The following is an 18,696-nucleotide window of genomic DNA, read 5'->3' as shown; positions in this document are numbered from 1 at the left end:
CCCTCCCCCGGGCCTCTGGAGGCAGCCTCGGCCTCCGCGGGGATCCCGGTGTCACCCGCGGGCCCTCTGTCAGGGCCACCTGAGCCACTCTGGAGACAAGCAAACCTCCCCGACCCTCTTACTGCAGGCCCATCACTGTCTTTCTTTCCAGGCCACGTTCCGCCAGGCACCCCCGAGCCATGCCTGTAACCACCCCCTTCCTCAGACTCTGTTCCCCCAAGTGCCCCAGAGGCAACCCGACGACCCGTGCCATCGGCAGATCCCATTTCCCCCGACACGGCCGAGGCACCGCCGTAGCCAGCGCGGTTTTCAGGGCCTGTTCGTCCAGCATACCCGAAGCCGTCGCCAAAGCTCGATTCCATCCCTCCTGGGCCCCCTAAGCCGTCCTCATCATAGCCTGTCTCACCTCTTTTCCCTCTGGGCGTCCCTGATCCGTTCCAGAAATCTGGCCCAGAGCCCATTGCCCCTGGACCTCTCAGTCCGGGGTCTCCTAGGGCCTCCCCAGCCCCCAGAGCCCCCAGGCTTGGAGACCCAACTGGCCTGTGGCCTCTGCTATCCAGCCCCTGACCAGACCCCATCAGTCCAGCCTCCTGGGCACCGCCCGCCCCACCTTGCCCTTCTCCAGACCCCAACATGCCAGGCCGGTGGGGGGGCCCGCTTTTGCTGAGGCTGGCCCCTGTGTCATCCCAAGGACCTGTGCTCTCAGACTCCATTCTTCCAGCACCCGTTGCTCCCCGCTGCTGCCCTGCTGGCCAGCCTTGGGAATACTGGAAGCTTCCAGAGCCACCCCCTGCCTCGCCCCAGCCCCCCGCTGTCTCCTGGCCTTCCCTTTCCCCGAGCCCCCGTAGGCCCCTTTCCCAGCCCCCGGGGCCTCCTGGGCCTACAGGGCTGCTCTGGTAGCCGTCCCTCCCGCCCGCTGACCTCCCTGGGCCTTGATCGGCTGCCTGTAGCCACTCCTCAGCTTTGGCCTCAGGCCCCCCTTGTCCCAGGAAGAACTTTCTGCTACCAGGCTTTGAGGGCTCCTGGGAGTTCTTTCCTGCAGATCTCTGCCCTCGGGATTCCTCGGGCTCCCACCAGCCCCCTGCTTCCCCATCATCAGCACCTCTGCCTGCCCGAGGGCCCCAGGACGCAGGGCCTAGGCCTATCTTGGAGCTAGAAGCTCTCTCTCCGGGATACGCCCGGGCCCCAGGACCACCTGGCCCACTGGTGTCCCCAGCTCCCCCCGGGCCGGTCCCACTGCCCCACACTGTCCTTGTGGCTCCTCTCTGTCTTTCCCTGCTCAGGTCCCCCCCTCCCTCCACCTCACCCAGGCTCCCCGCAGGCAAAATCTCCATCACTTCCTCTTCTGACCAAGAGCCCCCAGGACCAGACTGGGATCCCCTCGGGGCTGTCTCTCCTCTCCCAGATCCCAAAGGAGCACTGCAGAGTCGGTCCTGGCCATGCCTGTGCAGGGGACTCCCTTGGTCCTCTCTGGACTCCTTTCCTTCCCTGCTGCTCTGCAGTCCTCCCACCTGAGGGTGCCTGGACTCTGCCTCCCAGCCTCCTGCCAGCCTCCCGCGTCTGTCCCCATCACTGTCTCTGCCGACATCTTGCTGTTGACCTTCCACGAGGCCCCACCCTGATTCCACGCCCTCTCCCTGTAGATAGGGGCTCCCCGGAAGGCTTCGGCCCCAGCCTCCCTCTGCGTGGAGCTGATTTTCCCCAGAGGGAGTGGCCATGCCTCCCTCTGCTTCCAGAAAGCCCTTTCTGGCCTGCCCAGGGCCCCAGGCTGAGCCATCTGTCCCATCACTCTCTATCAGGGAGTAGCCATGTCCACCGAGGCCACCTGTCTCGGGGCCAGCTGTGAGTGGCAGCCCAGAAGCAGGTCCGGCCCCATTGAGGTAGCCCTCCAGGGGGCCCTGCTCTCCGAGTTCCCCTCCCTCGCCACTGATGCTTCTGGAATCTCCTGCTTCTGAGGCCCGGGCCCCTCGTGCTCGTGCTCGCAGCTGATGGTCAGCCCTTGTGGTCAGAAGGCTTTTATCCTTTCCAGCTTTGGTGAGAGGTCAATGCCCCCATAGAGAGACAAAAGAAAAGACCCGTTAAACCGGGCCAAGGCACCTGTCTGACCCCAACTGCTTTGCATGACCCTTAGTTTCCCCAGTAGAGCAAAGCTGACCATCTCAGAAGGAAGCCAGGGCGTGCCAGCCCACTGACAGACGAATCCTATCAGCACCTCCCCCAGCCCTGTACCCACAACCACCCTGCCCCACTACGTGGCTCATAAGTACTTTTGGAGAAAAATACATAACCTAAAACTCACGAGGTTATCAAACCGCCGTGACCAGTTGCATGATTTTTAAAAGGTCTGTGTGCCCCACTGTCTGCCTTACAAATGCCCACTTTACAGGTGCCTGGGATCACCTTGAGCCCAAATCCCTAGGGGGGTTTGAGGGAGCTCTTTGGCCTGACCCAGGGACTTCTCGTCCTACTGAACCTGGGCCAAGCCCTGGCCAGGACCCTCAGGCCCTCGGATCTGCGCCCACAGAGGAGTCGCAGAAGCCCCGCAGAGCACACGTCCTGGAGGAGGACTGGGGTGGTTGGGCAGGGCCAGCATCGCAGTGGGGCAGGGACAGGTCTCAGGAGCCTTTCTCATCCTCAGAGGGAAGAATCATCTCAAGCTAACGACTGGCCCAAGGAAGCCCCTGGCGCTGGCCTCTTTCGTGCCGCCCCCCCCCCCCCGCCCCTGAGTCTTGCCTTGGTACAGACAGGGAAAGACAGAGGGATGAAGCACTCACCACCTCCAACCACCAGCCAGGCGCTAGAGCCGTGGAACCCAGTGCTCAGCGAGTAGGGGCCCATGTCTGAGACACGGACTCCCCTTACCACCAGCCGGTGGGTCAGCTCGTCGGGGGACACAGACACTTCGTATCTGTCGCTGGGCTGGAGCGGCCGGTGCCGGAAGCTCCAGGCGGCGTGGGGGCAGGGGCTGGAGAGAGTGCACTCGAAGACAGCGTCACCCTGCTCTTCACAGTGGGCCTCAGCCAGCGGGACCACCACTCTGGAGGGGATGGCTGTCGGGGAAGCGGGAACGGGGGCGTCAGCTGGGCAGCCTGGCACGGCGTGACCTGACACAGCGGGGCCGGGAGCTCAGAGGCCCAGGTCCTGACCGGCTCAGCCACAAATGTCCTGTGCCACCTTGGGCAGGTCACCTGCCCCCCCAGGTGACACTTCCCAGCATAAAGCGGGAGGTGATGGTGAGGTTATGAGCAGTGAGCCTGTCCTCGGCTCTGGAAGTCTGTAATCCTAAACCCAGAGATGATGTCCGGGGTCGAGATGGGGACGTGAAGGAGACCAACACGCTGACGGCCGCGGCGCCCCGCACCTTCTCTCCTCGGTCCTCTGACCACCGCCAACACAGGTAATGCTCTTCCCTTCCCCAAGTAAGGAACCCCGGCCTGCCCCGACCAAGAGGCAGCCCGGTCAGGGCCCCCTCCCGGGATGGCTGACTCCAAAGCCCCTGTCCCTCTCCCCTCGACCCACGTCATTTCTCGGCCCTCAAAGCCCCGTCCGGGCGGGCGTTCCAGGCCTGGAGACCTCCTGCCCTCCTTCTTCCCCAACCTTGATTCAGAACCATGTTCTTTACATCCCGACTGCTCAAAGCTTGCTTCCCCCCCCCCCCGCCCCGCCTGTCCTCCCAGGAGGGCTCTGGAGCGGGCAAGTGCTCTGGGGGTGGGGGTAACACTCACGCAATGGGACAGAGCTCGATGAGAGAGGAAGGGCCGGGACCCAGGTGGGGAGGGCGCACGGGAGGCAGGGAGGGAAGGGGTCCAGCGGCCCGAGCACCTGGGTGGAGCTTCTTGCTGGGGAGTGTGGGAGGTGAGAGTCTGTATCCAAAAGGACCCAATGTGGACATGATTGGTGGCTCCGAAGGGCCGTGGCTGGGACATTGTACCCCTGGGGCTGAAACTGGGGACAGCCCAGCTCAGCACCAAGAGAGCACCGACCTCGGACCAAGACTTTGGGAAAGCAGAGATCATTTCACTGTAAGCACCCGGCTGTGCATTCCTCTCCCTTACAGTCTTGGTGGGGGGGGGGGGGTGCATATCACGTTTAGCTCCACCCCACCATGGCACCGACATGGGCCCCACTCCTAACGGATCTCCACTCTAACTTCTCCCGTGGGCGGGGAGGGGGCACCCACCGCTAGCATCCAGTTCGGTGGAGAAGATTTGCACATCCTCCACCTTGACCTGGTAAATGCCAGCATCCTCGAGGTGCAGGTCCCGGATCTGGAATTGGTAGCGCTTCCCCAGCCGCCGCAGGGAGTGCTTGGCCTGGTTGTCAAAGCCGTAGGGGACCATCTCACCATCCTGAGACCCAGAAAGGAAGACGGGGGTTCAGAGCTGCGGTGGGTCCCCGGCACCTCCTGCCCCAACCCCACTCGGGCAGGTTTCTCCCACGGACCCAGGCACCAGACAACATATTGCTGGAACCCCACAGGGGCTGGGGAGGGGGTCGGGGGCTGGGGCAGAGAGCAGGGCTCAGAGGCCTTGAGAGCACGGAGTGTGCGTGAAGGCATCCGTGCCCTGGGAGTGTCCCTGGCTCTTACATGGAGTAAATCACCTGCAGGTGTCACACAAGAGACACCTGAGAGGGAGACCTCAGCTCAGACGGAATAGAGCAACCACCCAAGCAGCCCCGGGGGGTTCCCAAGGGGGCGGGGAGGCAACACCAAGGGCCCGGGTCCCCAGCACATTCATTGTCGAGGGAACAGGAGAGTTGTGCCCTATCAGGTGTCTTTGGGCCTCTAGGAAACCCGGTAATCCACGCCCACGCCACGTCAGCTAGAGCCCAGCCCGGATAGATTTGCCACTTGCTGGAGATGAGCAATAACCCTCGGTTGCCTACTGTGGGCCGGGCACTGCTTTAGGTACTTGGGGACATCAGGGACTAAAACAAAGATGATTCCTGCCACCCCCCCTCCCCAGGGAGCTAAAATTCTACAAGGGACACAGACAAATGACAAATATCACAAGCAGATAAAATAACGTAGATTAGAAAGGGATAGAATGGGGGGGGGGGGAAGAGAGAGGAGGATACAGAGTCCGGAACACAGGATGGGGCTTGGGGGACTGGGAGTGTCACCACGGGGTGGTCAGGGGATTAGCCGTGTGGGTATTGGGGAAGACCAGGCCAGGCAGCAGGACCAGCTAGGGCAAAGAAATGGATGCAGGGGCGGGGGGGTGCACTTTCTCCCGCCCCCCCTGCCCCCCACCCCCCACCCCCTGCCTGGCTAGAGAACCTGGTTGCTCCATGAGAGGTGAGAGGACTCTGTGAAATGTCTACACCAAGTTGGACCTCACTCCATCCAGGAACTCCAGGGGACACAGGACTCACCATCGGTGTATTTGAGTTGCTACCAGAGGGGAATCCACGGAACCCACAGCTCCCCCCACCCCGCAACCCCGGGACCTGCAGCATCCCTGCAGCGTCCCTGCACCCTGATCCCTCCCTCCTCAATGACTCCTCCTGCCTCACCTTACACAGGTAAATGTTGCTCCCGGAATACTTGAGATCCAGCTCCAGATCAAAGGTTGCAACGCCCTCCTTGCTGACCCTGATGTGTCTCAGGTTGGACACGGCATTAACGTACTAGGGAAGACAACCCCACCGGGGAGCTCTTTGAGCTCGCTCTTCGGGGCACTCCAAACCCTCAGAGCCCAGGTCCCCAGGTCCCACTCAAGCATGCGTTTGCCCATTATACAGGTGGGAAGAAATTTTCCAAGATGTGACATCAGGTCAGGAAGCCAAGTGGGAAAGAGCCCCAGGTGTCCGGGTTCTCTGAGAACATGGCAGGGCCTTTCTGTTCATACGCTGTTCCAGCCAACAAAAATTAGTTGAGCCCCTAAAGTGTGCAAAGCCCTATGTTAAGGCAGTGAGAAAGCTCGGAGGACAGAAAACTGAGTCCCGGGACGTTGGATGAGCCACCTTCAAGGTGATAAGATACTATTTTCAAGATGATGAACACTCGTTGTTTTGCATCTCCAGAAGACAAATTAGACAAATTAGACTAGTTAGGTTAGACCCGGGAAGGAACTTCCTATACAGTTTCTAGGACACTGGGACAAGCGGGCAACTGTGAGATCCCCTCCACTGGAAGCCTTTAGAAATAATACAGGCATCCAAGGCCTGGGGATGATGACAGCTGACGGGAAGCCCTTGCCAGGCGACAGGCGCGAGGCTAAGCGCTTCAAGTACATTCTCTCGTTCATCGTCTCACTAATCCTAAGAGGCAGGTACAACGATAGCGCCCTTTTTACAGACAAGGAGACCAAGATGGGGAGGCCCTAACCTTCCCAATGCCCCAGGGGTTAGTAAGTATCTGAGCCAGATTTCAAAGCCAAAACGTTGACTGGAGGGCCTGGGTCCTCGGCCACACACAGCACGGGAGCTGGACGAGGGCAGGCCCCGAGCTAGGCCGCGCTCCAGGCTGTGGCCCGGGTGAGGGTACCTTTGCCACCTTGTCCTCGTGCTCCTTGCGCATCTCCTGCAGCTTGCGCAGCATGCCCCGGTAGTCCACGATGCCGTACTTCAGGCAGATCCGCTCGTAGTCCTTGCGGTCGGCCGTCATCAGAAGCTGCCACACCTGCTGCAGGTCCACCTTCTTCTTGGGAGGTGGGGCCCTGGGGAGCAGGGTGGGCAGGTCAGAGGCCAGGGGAGCCCCAGGGGCTGGTCCCTTGGGCCCGGCACCCCCCCCAAAGAGGCTGTGGGGAGCTTCTGCACTAGAAGAAAGGGACAGGGGTGCTGGGCTCTGGGACTAACCACTGTTGGGACACGATGGACCCAGAGATGGGCAGGGGTCACCTTCGCCCCACAGTGCAAACTTCCAGAGGAGAAACTCTGCTCCTAATACCTTGTATTGTGGATTTTTGAGAAGGATGGTGGTGTGCAGATTATTCTGTTAGTTTAACACTGCAAAAAAACATCATCATCCCGGTGGAGCACCCCATTTTACATATGAGTAAATCTCCACCCAGAGAGGAGAGATGATTAATTCAAGGACATAGAGCTTAAAGGCAACAGAACCACCAGGTCAGCTCTCTTCCTTCCTCCCCTTGGACCTGCAGTCTAGCTTCCTAGCCGGTGGACGGGAGAGCTGAGCCCCGCTGGCTCATGGATGTAGCTGGGGACCCTTCAGCCCTACTCCTGGACAGGCCCAGACCCACCTCCTCTTCAGGAGACTTCGGCAGTCCAAAAGCTCCTTCTTGAAGTCTAGAAAAAGAGCAGGAATGAGGCCCCAAGCCCAGGGTGGGATTCCAGCGGGCTAATGCAGGGCTTTTCTGCAGCAGTGGGGGTGGGGTGGCAATCGGAGGAGCTGTGCTCCATGGTTGACAACCAAGCTGTGGACCATAAGGTGCTGGTAGGGGCTTGGTCAAGTAGGGAGCCCCAAGTGAGGAGTAGCCCATTCCCCAAAGCCCAAGAAGATGTCTGGCAACCCTTCCACCTACCCTCCTGGGTTTCCTTGTGCCTCTTCCGACTCTTCCGAAAGCCAACTGGACCATCGGGAGGAGGAGGGAATTCATGTGGACAGATAGGGAGAGAAATGAGACACACTGATGGCCTTCCTGAGAACCAGCTGAGTGCCAGGGCCCGGTCCGCCTGACTGTCCACAAGGGCAAGAGCTCAGCAAGAGCGATGAGCAGGGCGGAGGGTCTGTGCATCACAGGCTTCGATACCCAGAGCCCTAGCATGACCAAGGTGGAGCTGACCTGGTTATCATCGCACGCGGAGGGGGCCCACTGACAGGTCTGCAGGGCAGGGGGTAGCAGAATGAGCTCCGTGACCGTGGCTGGCTGGTACTTGCCTTCCCAGCTTCCCTTGCCACCAGGAGTGGCTGTGTGACATGGTCTGGCCAATGAGATGTAAGTGCAAGTCTCCAAGGAGTTTCTGGGAAAGCTTTTGCTTTCTTGGTAAAAGGCCCAGATGTACCTGGGGCCACCTATTTCCCCTTCTTCCCCCCGCCCCTTGCAGGTGGATTCAGTTTGGATCTGCAGCAGCGGTCTTATGACCGTGAGGCTACGAGCCAGCGTCTTCAGGTGGCAGCGCGGTGCGACAGGAAGAGCCTGGCTGTCCCGTGACAGCCCTGAGCTGCAGCTTGAGCCTTGGACTCCAACCTAGGACTCTTATGTGACATAACCAAGTGTCTTTATTTCCTGGGCTATTCGTAGTAGGGTTTTCTGTTACTCGTGGGCAAAAGCATAACCAATTGAAGGACTAGATTTGCTTTTTCTCAAGAGACGTGTACCTTCCCGTTATCGTATGTCAACAATTAATTTAAAATCTGGAAACACGGTGCAAGCCAAAACAGACAAACAACCCCCCGCCCCACGCTTGCCTGGGAAAGGATCTGGCCTTCCTACTACCTGTCTGCCCCTCCCACGGGGGCCTGTACCAAGTATCCTTTGTACCTTGGAGAAACCGGGGCCCAGAGAAGAAAACGAAGCCCACTGAAGCAGTTAGCAGAAGGTTCAGGACCAGAAACCAAGCTCCAGGTCCTGCCCTCATTCCACGGGGTTAAGAGAATATCATTCAGAGCATCTGCAGCGGGGCATCTGCTGAGTGTGCGGCTTTTAAACCACATGCAGAGTTGGCATGTAAGTGGCTGAAGCCAAGGGCCCTGGCACCGGGTAGGACAGCAGCCTTGCTGTCCCTCTCTCCTTTCACCTCACCGGCTGCCCAGCCTCTGGGGCCTCTGAGGGCTCTCTGAGGAGAAAGCCAGGGTCAGCACCCCAAGCAGCGATGAGACAGGAGGACGGCAGGGGGACGAGCCCACCTTCGATGACCAGGAGCCTGGTGGCGCACGTGGCCTCTCCGTACACGTTCACTGCGGTACAGCGGTACAGGTCGGTGTCCTTGCCCGTCAGCTTGTTGATCTGCAGGGGGGCCAAGGCCAGGGGAACAGGACTAGCACCCCCCTTCCTCCACTTGCTAAAACACAGCGAGAGGTTTATCCAGATGAATAAGACGCAGCCCTCTCCTTGTAGAGCTCACGGTCTTCGTCAAGAAAGTCAGACCCCAAAACAAAAAGCTGGATCATGACAGAGAGCAGGTGTACCATTGGCAGATAGCGGGACAACGTTCCGGGGGGGGGGCCTCTTCAACAGCAGAGGCAATGGGATGTAGCAGAAAGAGCTGGCTTTTTCGGGTCAGATGGGCCTGGGCCTGCATATCCTCTCTGCCATGTGTTACGGGCCAGGGGACCTTGGGGAAATTACCTAACCTCTCTGAACCTTAGCTCCTTATAAGGTGGGGGTAATGATGCCTCGAAAAGAAGTGGATGGTCAGGAGTAATCACATAATCTCTGTCAAATGTTTAGCCCGAGGACCAGGCCCAGCACATAGTAGGTGCTCAGTGACCACTAGCTCTAACTATTGCCAACACCGGCCAGCGTGGACGGAGCGCTCACTAGAGCACAGGCGCTGGCTGGACACTCTACATAAACTTCTCATATTCATGACACCGTCAAGCGAGTACTGTTGTTCTCCCCCATGTAACAGATGAGGAAACAGAAGTATGGAGAAGGAAGGAACTTTCCAGGGCCAAGGTGGCTTCCTATGCCAGAAGTCAGACTCCAGAGCTTGAGTCCGTAAGCTCCAGCCTCTCCACCTGTCAGGTTGTCAGCAGAGGTACCTGCGCGCCCGCCAGGCCCACCCCTGGCTGGGGGACCTGGAGCCACAGGACATTGCTGAGTGCACTCAACCCCAACTGGGAACATCTTCTGCTGCTCTGGGCCGTTGGAGGCCGCCAAGGGGACCTTCAAGGGGACAGGGAGAGACGCGCAGACCTGGGTCGGGGGAGAGCTGCAGATCTGACCTGTAGCACGTGCTCCTTGCTGCCAGGGGCAGACAAGATCTGGTACTTGCTGGAGTTGCTGAGGGCCCCTTGGGTGCTCTCCCAGTGAACCTCCGGTCTGGGCTCCCCACACACCACGGCCCGAAGGACGGCATTTTTCCCTGTGGTAGGAAAAAGGCGGTCAAAGGATTGGCGGCTTGGGCAGGCCCAACCATATGCTTTACTGAGGCTTTAACGTGTTGTTTTCGCGGCTCTAGGCATTCCAACTGCCCGTTCCAAGAAGGGTGACAGGCCATGGTGCCCTGACTGAAGGACTCGTACGATGCCAGGCGGCGAGCAGCAGTTATCAAGCACCCAAAGACAAATCCCCGCCTGGCCTCTACATCGCGGAGTGTGGGCTCCTTGAGGCCAAGATGCAGCTGGACTGCCCATGGTGGAAGGAGAGGCAGGCAGGGCTTGGGGCGGACGGGTGCGTTTCTTTGCAAGTGGGCGAGGGAGGAGTCTAAAGGACTCTCTGAGGACTGGGAAGGGGATGCACCTTTGTGGGGGGGGTCCCATGTCTACCCTCGAGGCGGGATGATCCTGAGACACAGGGTTCCAGCCTCACAAAAGAGCCCAAGCCGCATCTTTGGCATGGAAGGCTGGGAGCTGCCTACCCTCGGGAATCTCTTGGGCTCCCACCAGGAGCCCCTCTACTGGGAGCAGCGCAGAGTTAAGACCCAAGGGCCCTTCCCAGTGATGACAGACAATCTCTCATGACCTCGTTGAGTGGGGACATAGAGTCAGACTTAGAAAAATAAGGCGCCGTGCTTTCTTTTATACCAGGATGATGTCAACTGAAAGGTACTGTAGGAACCCGTGATGGGGAAAGAATGCCCAATTCTCACTCCTTCCCCCAGAGGCCTTTGCTCCCATTACTTGCCTGGGCACTTTTCTCACGCGGCCCAAATGAACCTCATTTTAACAGTGTCTACAGCGGCTGCTCGGAGGCCGGGAGAGAGGAGGGGGTGAGGGAACACCACCACCTCTCCTGCTCCCCAGTTCGCATCGCCCACCCTGGTTCCCGGATCTTTCTTGCTTCAGCATATCATAGTATGTCTTCACTCCCCACGCCCGTTCTGCCCCTCAGGTCCCTGGCCCTTCTGGGGACCCCCGCAGGCAGGCACCCCCCAAACAGAGGGAGACACGGTGTGGCCTGGTGCTGGGCGTGGGGGCTGGGAAGCAGGCTGTGACACCCTCAGCAGCTGCCCCCCCGGGGCTCACCCTCCTGCAGCGCCATGGGGACGGGCTTCTGCTGGAAGTCTGGTGTGCTGCAGCCTTCGGGGATCTCGTCCACCAGCTGCCGGATGCTCACCCCATAAAGGGAAGACTTCTTGGCGGGCTTCCCTGGAGACGGTGGGGAAAGCGAGATGAGCCCTCCCTACTCTTCCTCAAGGGTGGCCCTTGAACACAACAGAGCCCTGACGCACATGCACCCAAGGAACGTGGGCCCCCCCCCACTATCCCACCACTGGGCAGGATTGTGTCTCAGAGCTCCTGCCCGTGAGCAGGGCTTTGCGACTTTCTAGTGGAATCAGGCAGTGTGAATGGAGCCCCTGAGCAGTAGGCAGGGGGCTCCCAGGGCCTGGCAGCGTCACCGCGGTCAAGCTGGAGAAAGGAGAATGGGAAGGGGCTCCGCGGGGGGCTGTGCACGCTTCATTTAGGAAAACAAGGTAAAACCCACAGTTACGACTGGAAAAAACAAAGATATGGGTGAGTTCTGCAAATCTCTGAGCCCCTCCCCCATTGGAAGCGCCAGGGAGGGACGAGGGCAGGGAGGGGGTCAGCTCGTCTCTCACCTGCCATGGTGCAGGTGCCTCCTCCGTTACTGGGCGCCGCGGCTGATCTCCTGGGGACAGAGACAGAACGGCTGAGGGAGGTGCAGGCCGCTCTTCCCGCCGCGCCCGCCCCGTCGGTGCCCGGCCCGTCTCTGGCAGGGGAGCTGGGCGCAGCGGTCTAACCCCCCCCCGCGGCACTGATGGGGTCCCGCGAGTCACGCCAGGCAAAGCCGGCTTCCGGGACACAGGGCAGGGTGGGCGGGTGCCCGCTTGCACCCTTCCCGGGTCACCAAGACCCCGGGCCGAACCTGCCACCTGTGCGGGTGGTGGCCCTCGGGGGGTCCCCGGGCCCCAGGGCCCCCCGGCGGCTGGGGCTCAGCCTCCCCAGACTTCAGGAGATGCTCAGCCATGTGCAGCGGCCTCCCGGGGGGCGCGGGGCGGCTTTCCAGGGATGTGTGGGGCCTTGGCTCTGCCCCAGCTCGGGCGGCCCAGCAGCGCCCGCAGGCTCTGCCCCCCGCTGGCAACCAACTGGGACCCTTCTATCACCGGGTCTGGGGAAATCCCCTCGCTGGCTGCTCCGGCGCTGGCTGCGCGGCCTGGCAGGCGCCTCATAAATCCTTCTGCCCCTCGGGCGGCCCGTGAGTTACGGCGTCAGGTGAGCGCAGGGCCCTGCCGCCTGTGCCCCGCGCGCCTGCATCCCGGCCCATCCTGCGCGGGCCCAAGGCCAGCGGCTTCCATTTTGAGGCCGGGTTGGCTGCCCCGGAGCCTCGTGTTCCCGACGGGGTCACAGGAGAGCACCTGCCCCCACCCGACGGGTTTCACAACCGCCCACCCGCTGCCACCGCCCGCCCCACCGCCCGCCCCAGGTGGCCCCCACGGCCGCCCGGCGCTGGAATGCCAGGCGCGCCAGCCGCGTTCTGGGGCGGTCACCCGGCGGGCTGCGCGGCGGCGGCGGCGGGGGTGGCCACGGGGAGCCCCCCCCCCGCCCCCGGCAGACAGCAGCTGACCACGCAGGTGGGGGCCCGCGGGGGGCTGCGGGGGGCTGTGGAGGCTGCGGGGGGCTGCGGAGGGCTGCGGGGGGCTGCGGGGGGCTGGAGGGGACTGCGGGGAGGCTGCAGAGGCCTGAGGGGGGCTGGGGGCCCGCGGGGGGCTGGAGGGGACTGCGAAGGGCTGCAGGGGGCTGGAGGGGACTGCGGGGGGGCCTGCAAGGGGCTGGCGGGGGCTGCGGGGGGCTGCGGAGGGCTGCAGAGCCTGCAGAGGGCTGCAGGGGGCTGGAGGGGACTGCAGGGGGCTGGAGGGAGGTGGAGGGGACTGCTGGGGCCTGCGGGGGGGCCTGCAGGGGCCACGGGGGGACTGCGGGGTCCTGTGGGGGGGCTACAGGATCAGTGGAGGGCTGCTGGGGCCTGTGAGGCAGCCTACGGGGGTCTGCGGGGTCTGCGGGAGCCGCCGGGGCCTGCAGGACCTGTGCGAGGGCTGTGGGGGGCATGTGGGGGGTGCTGTGGGGTCTGCGGGGGACTACGGGGGCCTGCGGTGGGGCTCTGGGGTCCACGGGAGCCTGCGGGGGTCTGCAGAGGGCCTGCGGGGGCTCTGGAGTCCGCAGGGACTGCGAGGGGCTGCGAGGTGCATGGGGGCCTGTGGGGGGCCTGCAGGAGGCTGCGTCCCACCCCCCCCCCCGCAGGTCCTGGGCACCTGCAGTGACTTGGAACTTAGCCCGACACCTGGCTGTCCCCTTGGTCATCCTCCCAACCTCGTGGCTCTCAGGCGCCCCGCCTGCCCCCCACTCCTGAAGCGCACTGCCCACCCCGCTGCTCCCCCCCCCTTGTGCCCACAGGCCCCAGCTGAGAAGGGACAGAGAAGCACTCCAGACAGGAATTTAGGGGCCTGATGTGAAGCCACTTGCCCCCCAGACCTCTGCTCTCTTCAGGAAGCCAGATCCGGGGCAAGGTTAGTGACCAGCGGGTGAGAGATGGGCTGGGTTGGAGGGCTGGAGGGTTGGAGGGTAGGGGGATGTGGTCTCCATCAGAGGGAGCGGGAAGGAAGTGATTTCTCTCCTCATGGTTCCTTCCCTCTTTTGAGAAGAAATCCCAATTTTTCTCAGCACCAAACAGCAGCCGCGTCCTCACTCAGCCTGTCCCGCCACGACTCTGGGCCCTGGCGCCCCGGGCAGTGGTCCCGGTCCCCCTGGCCCCCAGGCTCCCGGGCCCCGCCCCACCTGCCCCTCCGGGCAGCTGCTGCCCCCCCTTCCAAACTGGTAGGGTTGAGGCAGGAAGAACCGAGTGGGGTTTGTCTCAACTGCTTCGACCAGGTTATTAATCAAGATGGAACAAGTCCCAGGCCGGAGGTCCTTATTCTGGACGGCTAGCCAGGTGTCTAACCTGGTCATCCTTCCACACGCTAAGCCAAACTGTGCCTGGAAGACCCGAGCCAGGACAGAGCCGCTGGACAGGACTCAATGAAATTGTCTCTTCCAAATATCCTGGAGTCATTTAGAGGGTACTGTGCGTGCACCCATGGGGCTGCGCCTCATGCCCACCGCTGCCCCTTCCTGAGTAGAGAGGTTAGAGAGCATTCCCGCATCTCTCCTTCTGCCCTGCTCTGCCCTGGGTGGGTAGCCGGGTGCACGGTGCCCACTTACCTGGGTGCCCTGCCCACGTCCAGCCTCCTGAGTGCTCCCTCCTCCCTGTTCCCGCTGCTGCACACTGCTGGGGCCTCTGAATGGACTGCTGGTGGACGGGCAGTGCCGGGAGCAGATGTAGGTCACCGCGGACTCCCCAGGCTCCTCGGCCCCTCCCACTGCCCGCCTCCCGCCTCCTGCTCCAGCCCAGGCTTGGCAGGACAGCCCCCTCGGCGGCGGTTAATGCCCTAGCCTCTGAGGAGGTCAGAGATGGAAGGGTCCTGTGACATTAGCTCATCCAACTCCTCGGTTTGCAAAGCTGGGAGCTCTTAACTAGATTGGCGTGGTTAAGTTTGTTCCACGTCGCCTCATTTAGATGACCCTTTTTAGCAGGGATGGGGTACTTCATCCAAAGCCCTAATTTTGCAGCTAAGCTGATCCCTTGAGACCCTTGACATCATAAGTCACACAAATACATGAAGCCACTGCCCTCTTGGGAATCACAACCCAGAGCGGCAGCAAACAGGCAACAGGTTTTGGGAACCACACAGAAGAGCAAGATCCCAAAGGCTCTACTGTGGGGGTGCACTCTCCTGCGAGAGTGGGGCAGGAGGAGACCCTGGAAGCCATGCAGCCAGGAGGCCTTCTCGGGGAATGTGAGCTTTCTCGGGATAGAAGGGGGGGGGCGGGGGCTCGGCCCACCGGGCTGGGGCCTGAAGGTGGCAGGCAGATTTTGAGGACGTGTGGATGGAAGATGGGAAGTGGGGACAGGATAGCTGCTACTAGATTTTCTTAAGGAGAGTGAAGGGGAAGCAAAGCTCAGGAGATGAGATGAGAAGGTCACCCGGTCGGCTTCAAAGGGAGACCCCTGGATACGTACACGGACTCATTAGCACACGAGCACACTGCCAGTTGTGTTGGAGCCACCTCTGCGTGTGTTCTGAGAAGGGAGGTGTTTGACCCCTTCCACTCTGGGGTGTGTGCATGCACAAGTGTGGGTGTGTATGCGCGCGTGTGCATCTATTTGCGTGTTCCCCTGTGTGTCTCTCACCCTAGGTGTCAGAGGCTGGTGTTGAACGCCTACCCTGTGTCGGGTCCTGGGTCTGGCACTGTGTTAGGCGCTGGGAACATAAAGGAAGGGAAGCAAAGGACCAGGCCTCCTTCTCGTGGAGCTTGCAGTCTAACGGGTCAGACGCGGGCCGACTGGCCAGTTCTACAAACTGCAGCATGTGCTCCGAGGGAACCAGGAGGGGGCCGGTAGAGCTGGAGCTGGGAGCCCTGGGGCGGGAGGCCGCGAGCGGAGAGTGTGGACAGGTGGGCTTGAGAAGCCGTTGGAGAATTTTGATCTCTGTCCTAAGGGCTATTGAGGTTTATTTAAGTGTAAAGAGAGACAGGATCCAGTTTGCAGTTTTAGAAACTGCCTCTGGTGCAGGTAGAAAGGAATGGGGGAGAGTGGAAGTGGGAGGCAGGAGTTCAGCTCCCAGGAGCCTGGTCCAATAAAGCCAAGGTGTTCTTTCTGATGATAGGGGCTCTGGGCTCCAGGGGGCCTTCTGAGCCACAATGCTCCAGCGTCCCAGGAGGGGAAGAGGGAGGCTGGGAACATGGCCCATACACAGCCCTTCAGCATATTAGGTGCCTCCATGGCCCTCCAGGTAGCTGGTAGCTTCTTCCCTGAGGCCTGGGGATGGCGAGAAGACCACAGTCGTCCTGCCTCCCTGCTCTGCTTTGTACCATCCTTGCATCGCTCTCATTGCAATAAGATGGAAATTTCAGGACTCCAAGCAATGAAAATGGGTCAAAGGACAGCCCCTTGAGGGAATTTTCTGGCTACCTACCACTCAGGCCAACAGTAGTTTTCTGATGCCCAGTGATCTTCCCCAGGGCCCAGGTTTTATCCAGTGGTAAAATGTTCACACTACGTCTCTCCATGATGTGACCTTATTATACCTTCTCATAGACTTTTTCTGGGAGATACAAGGATGAATTTGGGCCTTCGTTGTTAGGGGAATATCCATGTCATGAATATGCAGGATTTGTGCATATTCATTCTTTTACAGTGACTTATGGGAAGGGCTCAACGACTTTGGGTAGTGAAATGATCGCAATTTGTGATTGCTTCCTTGTCCCCACAAGAGGGAAATGCATTATTGTATGGCAGGAGCCAAGAGGCTTGGGCCCCATACAGGCCTCCCTCTAGGGGCCCCCTTACTCCCCATGGCATGCATGGGTCGGGTGGGATGATCCATGAGATCCTGGCCAATCTGAATCTTCTAGAGCCCTGTGACTTGCTGAGTAGGTTCCATGGCAAGGCCTCGCATACTCGGAAAGCAGGGTAATTTCATGTGACTCAGGAGAGAATTTGAATTCATTTACAGACTGCTACGGTCTCTATGTGTTGGTGTGCAAAACAGCTCTGCTCTAGCTGGGCAAGTGTCCCTGAAGACTTTCTCCATGGGACCATGTCCTCTCTTGTTCCCACGGAGGTCCAGGTAGATGGATTGGGAGGGCATGGTTCTGCTCAAAGACACACACACAACGTCACTGACAGAGCTGGACTCTCTGAAAAGGTAGAAGGCTGCCTGCTGCCCTGTGGGGACGACTTCAGGAATTTTGACCCATTTCTGAGCTTAGAGCTAGGGCCCAAGAATCTATTTCCCAGTCCTGGCCCAGGAAGATGGAACTGAGAGAGTGGGGTGGGGACACACAGTACCGTTCCCTGTGCTTCACAGCAGCCTCCCTGGGGTACACTCAGTGCTGCCCTTTCGTCAGCAACATTCAGACACCCCCCCCCCCGCCGCCGCCGCCACCCCTGCACAGCTGCCTGCCTGGCCCTCAAGCCTTCCTGCCTCTAGCCCAGCCTACGGGTCAGCCTTAGTTCATGTCTTTCTCATGCACCTGCAGGTAGCAAATGTGCCCCGTGGAAACGAAGATCTTAGAGACCCAAAGGGCAATTTCATGCTTGCAAAGCCAGCTTTCATCATCAGAGAAATGTGTGTCAGGAGCTAAGTCTCTCATCTGAGAGGGTCGAGCCCAGGAGACCCCGCTGACCTGAGGGTCACAGAAGGGGGCCCTCTTGTCCCCCAGGGAACAGAGGGCAGGAGGAGTCCCCGCTCCAGTTTCCAGGAGGCTTCAGGCCACAATGGGCATTGGTCTACTGGGGCCATGCAGAACCTTCCAGAAGATCAGAGCTGGACAGGACCTTTGAGAGCATCCAGCAGAACACAATGCCAACAGCAGTACTGGACTCTTACAGAGCTCTTGCTACGTGTCAGACATTCTTCTAGGTCTTTGTATTAACTCTTAAATCTGCAGTCCTCACGACTAGCAATCTGTGGATCTACTCTGCCTCCCTCTTTCCGGAGATGGGCTTCTCTCCCGGCCTCAGGGCTCCTCTCTGCAAAGGAGGGAGGCAGGGTAGGTCCACACATTACTAGCTGTTAATGGAGAGGAGCATGACCTGTCAAAAGGCGCTGAACTGGGGAGAAGTCCCAATTGCCAAGTCATTCCAGAAAGCGGCTTCGCTGAGCTATCAGTCAGATGGTGAGGAGGCGAATAAACAAGTCCTGCTCGCGGAGGCGAACCTGCTCTGCTTCCTCGGGCTGCGTTTTCATACAGCTGCCTCTGTTACAGAGACACCGTCTGCTGTCATCGAACCACAGCAAATTACAGCACACATGGGGGTCCCGAGATCCTGCGGGACATCATTATGTGGGTTGTTTTGTTTAGCCACATAACAGCCCTAGGACGTAGATCCTTATTATGTCCATTTTACAGATAAGTAAGCTGAGGCTAAGAACGGCCCGACACCAGGGTCACAGTCACACAGCTAGTAAATGACGGGGTAGGAATGTCAAGCAGGTCCTCTGACGCCATCACACTTCTGCCTCCTGGCCCAGCAATTCAGAACTTTAAAAATTAAATATAATCTAACACTTTGCAGCTTTCATGGCTGCGTTCTTTTGACCACGAACCTCTTATCTTCAAAAGATAGACCAGGGCCTCTCAGATGTTGAGAAGGGCGCAACCACTGGCATTTTTTGAGCCTTCTGGTATTTTTTTTAAAAGATTTTATTTATTTATTTATTTATTTATTTATTTATTTATTTATTTATTTATTTGAGACACACAGAGAGAGAGAGGCAGAGACACAGACAGAGGGAGAAGCAGGCTCCCTGCAGGGAACCCGACGTGGGACTCGATCCCAGGACTCCGGGGTCACACCCTGGGACCAAGGCAGACACTCAACCACTGAGCCATCCAGGTGCCCTTCTGGTATTTTTTTTAAAGGAAGAAAATAATAAAACAGGACTAAAATATGAGTAGTATATTTTAAATACTTATATTCAGCTACTTAATCTTCTTAACCATAGACACAAAGTGCCGTGCAAGGTAATCATGCTCTTTACAGATTATTACAGGGTTGGTAAAAATGA

At 59.6% G+C, this 18,696-nt stretch overlaps 1 protein-coding gene across 1 annotated transcript in view; it reads right to left on the bottom strand.

Moving 5' to 3' along the window:
* Positions 1 to 18,696, bottom strand: part of IGFN1 (immunoglobulin like and fibronectin type III domain containing 1) — a 50,277-nt gene that overhangs the window by 17,109 nt on the left and 14,472 nt on the right. Inside the window, exons 5-16 of the mRNA XM_055319185.1 lie at positions 15,348 to 15,541; positions 13,405 to 13,487; positions 11,096 to 11,204; positions 9,854 to 9,993; positions 8,813 to 8,912; positions 7,488 to 7,532; positions 7,206 to 7,251; positions 6,491 to 6,662; positions 5,518 to 5,631; positions 4,181 to 4,349; positions 2,778 to 3,050; positions 1,959 to 2,029 (exon numbers count right to left, since the gene is read on the bottom strand). Coding sequence (XP_055175160.1) covers positions 1,959 to 2,029; positions 2,778 to 3,050; positions 4,181 to 4,349; positions 5,518 to 5,631; positions 6,491 to 6,662; positions 7,206 to 7,251; positions 7,488 to 7,532; positions 8,813 to 8,912; positions 9,854 to 9,993; positions 11,096 to 11,204; positions 13,405 to 13,487; positions 15,348 to 15,541 — 1,516 coding nt within the window. The remainder of the gene's footprint in view (positions 1 to 1,958; positions 2,030 to 2,777; positions 3,051 to 4,180; positions 4,350 to 5,517; positions 5,632 to 6,490; positions 6,663 to 7,205; positions 7,252 to 7,487; positions 7,533 to 8,812; positions 8,913 to 9,853; positions 9,994 to 11,095; positions 11,205 to 13,404; positions 13,488 to 15,347; positions 15,542 to 18,696) is intronic.

This window comes from Nyctereutes procyonoides, unplaced genomic scaffold (assembly GCF_905146905.1).
Source record: "Nyctereutes procyonoides isolate TBG_1078 unplaced genomic scaffold, NYPRO_anot_genome, whole genome shotgun sequence".
In the NCBI taxonomy this organism is placed as follows: Eukaryota; Metazoa; Chordata; class Mammalia; order Carnivora; family Canidae; genus Nyctereutes; species Nyctereutes procyonoides.
The sequence above is the reverse complement of the archived record's forward strand: the minus strand, read 5'-3'. Positions and strand labels throughout refer to the sequence as shown.